The sequence below is a fragment of the Chiloscyllium plagiosum genome, chromosome 28 (assembly GCF_004010195.1).
Source record: "Chiloscyllium plagiosum isolate BGI_BamShark_2017 chromosome 28, ASM401019v2, whole genome shotgun sequence".
NCBI lineage: Eukaryota > Metazoa > Chordata > Chondrichthyes > Orectolobiformes > Hemiscylliidae > Chiloscyllium > Chiloscyllium plagiosum.
The window spans coordinates 43159163-43163980 of NC_057737.1; the positions used below are offsets into that span (position 1 = coordinate 43159163).

The 4818-nt window shown below is 43.0% G+C and overlaps 1 protein-coding gene across 1 annotated transcript in view; it reads left to right on the top strand.

Annotated features, from left to right (window-relative positions):
- LOC122564231 (scavenger receptor cysteine-rich domain-containing group B protein-like) overlaps nucleotides 1-4229 on the top strand; it is an 87170-nt gene extending 82941 nt beyond the window's left edge. Inside the window, exon 11 of the mRNA XM_043718929.1 lies at nucleotides 3301-4229. Within this exon, the coding sequence (XP_043574864.1) occupies nucleotides 3301-3617 (317 nt within the window). The 3' untranslated portion in view covers nucleotides 3618-4229. The remainder of the gene's footprint in view (nucleotides 1-3300) is intronic.
- Nucleotides 4230-4818: the final 589 nt, after the last annotated feature.

The window sequence follows — 4818 nt, forward strand, 5'->3', positions numbered from 1 at the left end:
CACAGACAGACAAAGACCCACATGCACACACATATTTTGTGGGGTGAATTTGTACTTGCAGAGTTACATTGCACTTTGCTCAAAAACTGCATACATTCATGTAGAACTCTGAGCTCAAAAACTGCATGAATTTATGTAAAACTCTGATTCTAATCTAAAATGTGAGATAACAATATAAATATCGTGGCATAGACAGAGAACACGGGGGGCTAACACCTTCAACATATTGTCTAGCTATCACCATTGTTAACAGCTAACCCGAGAATGCAACTTTAAAAAAAAGGGTTTTGTGATTTACACATGAAAGAAGTGAAACTATCACTGTATTCTAACAGGCTTAACAGACAATCAATTTTTCAATGTATAATTTCAGTTACATCACACTGCAAATTTTTGCTATAAATTCTGTGTTACGATCGAGCCCTCCACAATCACCTGATGAAGGAGCGTTGCTCCGAAAGCCAGTGTGCTTCCAATTAAACCTGTTGGACTATAACCTGATTTTTAACTTTGTACACCCCAGTCCAACACCGGCATCTCCAAATCATAAATAAATTCTGGTTTCCTTAAAGTCTAGTGGTTTGACCAGCTGCATCACACCTGGACACCCACTACACATCTACCTTTGAAATAAGAAAAAGGTAGGGTCTAGGCTACCTTCTGAAGATATTTTGAGGGGGTCTGGGCTGGTCCATAGCATCTCTGTCCCATCGTGTGAAAACCAGTACCCCACACTCAGTTGTGCACACAAGCAGGCAAAAATCAAGAGTTGTGTTCAGGGCAGGGAATGGGATCATTGTTGGAAAGAGGTCAAACTAGAGGAAGTGAGTGGATTGACTGAATGCACTGAGCGGTGCCCGTAGAGATGTATTTAATATCACAGAAGGTGGTTGAGATGGCGAGAGGCTGTTGTCTTGTAGGCAGATGATAACTGGAGGCCATCGAGATGGGATAGTCATCAAGGAATCTAATCAAGATTTGCAACACACCACCATCTTCTCAAGGGCCAATTCAGAATCGACAGTAAATGTTGGGCCAGCCAGCGAAACCCTGTGAATGAATGAAGGAACTCCCTCACCCATCGAGCTGTCAGAATATGGGGCTCATTTCAGAGCAAGAAGGAGGAAATAAAGGAAAACCGACCATGTACAAATGAGCATTATGGGAGGAGATACATGTTTTCTTTATAGGGGAGTGTAGCAGTTATCTGGGAATACTGAACTCACATTCTTATGGCAACTATTGTGACCTCAAAAAGATTTAGAGTCTGTGAGAAAACAAAGTTGGAAGTGTTGGAGGATGCAGTGATTATGACACTGGATTGGTAATCCAGGGGTACAGACGCGGGTTCAAATCCTGCCAGGGACTAAATTCAATTCACAAGTCTGCAATACAATGGTCGTGTCAGTAGTAGTGAACAGGAAAAGCATCAATTCTTCTAAAAGCTGCTCTGCTTCATGAACGTACCCTTGGGACTGACCCTAACCCTAACCCAATCCCTAATCTAACCCTGATTGTAACTCTGACCCTGACCCTAATCCTAACCTTAACCCTAACCCTGAATCTAATCCTGACCCTAATCCTAACTCGAACTTTGACCCTGACCCTAATCCTAATCCTAACTCTAACCCTGAATCTAAAGTTAACCCTAATCCTAACTTGAACTCTAACTCTGACCTTGATCCTAATCCTAACCCTAATCTTAACTCGAACTCTAAATCTGACTCTGACCCTGACCCTAATCCTAACTCTAATCCTAACCCTAATACTAACTCTAACTCTGACCCTGACCCTAATCCTAATCCTAACCCTGACTCTAATCCTGACCGTAATCCTAACGCAAACTCTGACCCTGACCCTAACCCTAAATCTAATCCTAACCCTAATACTAACTCTAACCCTAACTCTGACCCTGACCCTAATCCTATCACAGTCCTTACCTGGCCTGGATACATTTGACTCTAGAGCCACATCAAACATGTTCACTCTTCACTGGAAATGACTGACTAAACCATTTGAAAAGCTGGCCTTGCCAATGGTGCCCACATCCCATGAAAGAATAAAGAGAAATGTTGAGTCCACATAGATTAGGGAAAGCAGACATGACCATACCTTTGAAAATTATGAAATGCCTTTTTATTCTGCATGCGCCTATACTTGCATGAGTTCAGGAAGAAACAAGCAGGAGGATTCAATAGTGATCATTTCCATCACTGTCATTATAACATTGCAAAACTTTCTAGCCATTCCAAACCATCTTGAAACATGAATCCCTTTAGGAGATCATAAAACAGTCAAACCTTCAGAGATTCAAACTTTACTTGAAAAAATTAACTTATTCTGTATTCATAAAATTGTCAAAACCAAAAGAAATGATCAAATGCCTCTTCAAAATGCTTTAATTTCATAAAAAGTGTACAGCAAAACAACTCTCATAGACTCTCTGCTGGCTGTATCACACTGAGTTAAATCCATCAGTGACATTTGGAGTTCAGACAAGCATTCATAATGGGTTTCCAAACTCCAGCCTGTGTCAGCATTACCTCTGGAACTGAAGACTTTAAGACCATTGTGATGACTGTCTACTTTACTGATTTAAATAGCTGAACAGATGACTGAACTGTCAATCGAAGGATGGATCAAATGATGAGAACAGTAACACATTAAGTATCCATCTCAATACTGTTGGATGTGCAAGAGCACTTTCTGCACTGGATTGAATACTCTAATTGTCTGAATACTTTCAGAATGCTGGTCACTTAGCTTTTAAAAGTAAAGCCCACTCATTATTTTTTTAAATCTATTTAATTTATCACAGAGCATTATATGGAGTTGTAAATGTTTCCACTCAAAAGGCCTCAACTCCAGAGCACGAATCCCTCATAACTCCTTTGTGAAACCCTGAAACATGTCAGCTACCATGAAAAATCTAACTCTACGGAAAATGGTGAGGAGGTTGAAGTGAATATCAGAGGAATGGGTCAGATTGGGATTGCTGTTTGTGCTTGTACCACCCACACCCCCTTATCCAGGGGCCATAACAATTTCCTTTGATGGGAATGAAGTTGGGAATCCCAGAATGGGCTGCTACCAACCATTTATAAATCTGACCTGCTCCTATTACAGGGAAGATGGAGGCACCAAGATCCGGGCACAGAGGATTTGTTGTTTTTTATGATACACATGTTAAAAATTGTTGTTACTGTCTCATTCTTGGCAATGGCTACCACAAATAGCAAGGTTTTGAATCGTGTTATCATTTGTGTGTGTGTGTGTTTTTTTTTGCAATCCCCGTTTTAGAATCGCAAGTCCGCCTTGTGAATGGACAGCACCGGTGTGAGGGCCGGCTGGAGATCTACCTGATGGCCCAGTGGGGCACGGTTTGCGATGACGCCTGGGACTTGCGGGCGGCGAGGGTGGTCTGCAGGCAGCTGGGATGTGGCAGGGCCCAGGCTGCGAAGGCACAGGCGTACTTCGGGCAGGGCGTTGGCATCATCCACCTCGACAACGTGAAATGCAAAGGAAACGAGAGCCTGCTGAACCAGTGCTCCCATATCGGCTGGGACGTCCACAACTGCGACCACACGGAAGATGCAAGTGTGATGTGCACATTATGAACAATCTCAACGAAGGTGCCTTCCGTTGGCTGTGGGGGTGGGGTGGGTGCGTTGTGTGAAGGGAGGCATGGTGAATATATGTAAATCTATAAATGTGTAAATAGCTCAAAACTACCAAACTGAAAGCCCCATATAATGTGCACTTTATACATTTTAAATATTATCTCTCATCACAGGTTTAATGTGTATTATCTTACAAAAGATGATTATTTCCTGTACCAGCAAAGCTGTGCTTTCGGGTGAGAGATGTGTTTCTTTGGCACTGTTTCTTAGCAGCACTCATTTATAGACGACCAGTGTCGGTTCCCTGAGGCAGGCAGCACCATAAATTGCTCCCTGTACGGCAGATTAGGACTAATCCAGAAAGTAATCTTCACCAAGAGACAGTTGGTGATGTGTAACTTGAGGGTGACCACTCGACAAGCACAGGGTGAAAGTGGGCAAGCAGAGACTCTATCAGCTACCACAGGCAGTACAGGGATTGACCCAGAATGTTGGCTTTATTCTGCTTCACCTTAGCTTGCTGAGCTAACTTGCAGCCTATAAACTATTCATCAATCATAGAATCCCTACAGTGTGGAAGCAGACCATTAAACCCATACTGACCCTCTGAAGAACACCCCACCCTATCCTTGTAACCCTGCATTTCCCATGGCTCACCCACCTAACCTGCACATCACTTGACACAATGGGCAATTTAGCATGGCCAATCCACCTAAACTGCACATCCTTGGACTGTGGGAGGAAAACGGAAACACAAGGAGAATGTGCAAACTCCGCACAGGGTGGAATCAAATCTGGGTCCGTAAGACCCATAAGACATAGGAGCAGAAATTAGGCCATTCAGCCCATTAAGTTCTGCTCCACCCTTGTCTCTCCCACCATTCAATCATGGCTGATAAGTTTCTCAACCCCATTCTCCTGCTTTCTCCCTGCAACCCATGATCCCCTTGACAAACAGGAACCTATCTGTCTCTGTCTTAAATACACTCAGTGACCTGGCCTCCACAGACTACTGTGGCAATGAATTCCATAGATTCCCCAGTCTCTGGCTGAATAATTTACACCTTATCTCCATTCTAAAGGGTCTTCCCTTTACTCTAAGGCTGTGCCCTTGAGTCTTAGTCTCTCCTAACAATGGAAACATCTTCTCAATGTTCACTCTGTCCAGGCCATTCAATATTCTGTAAGTTTCAATCAG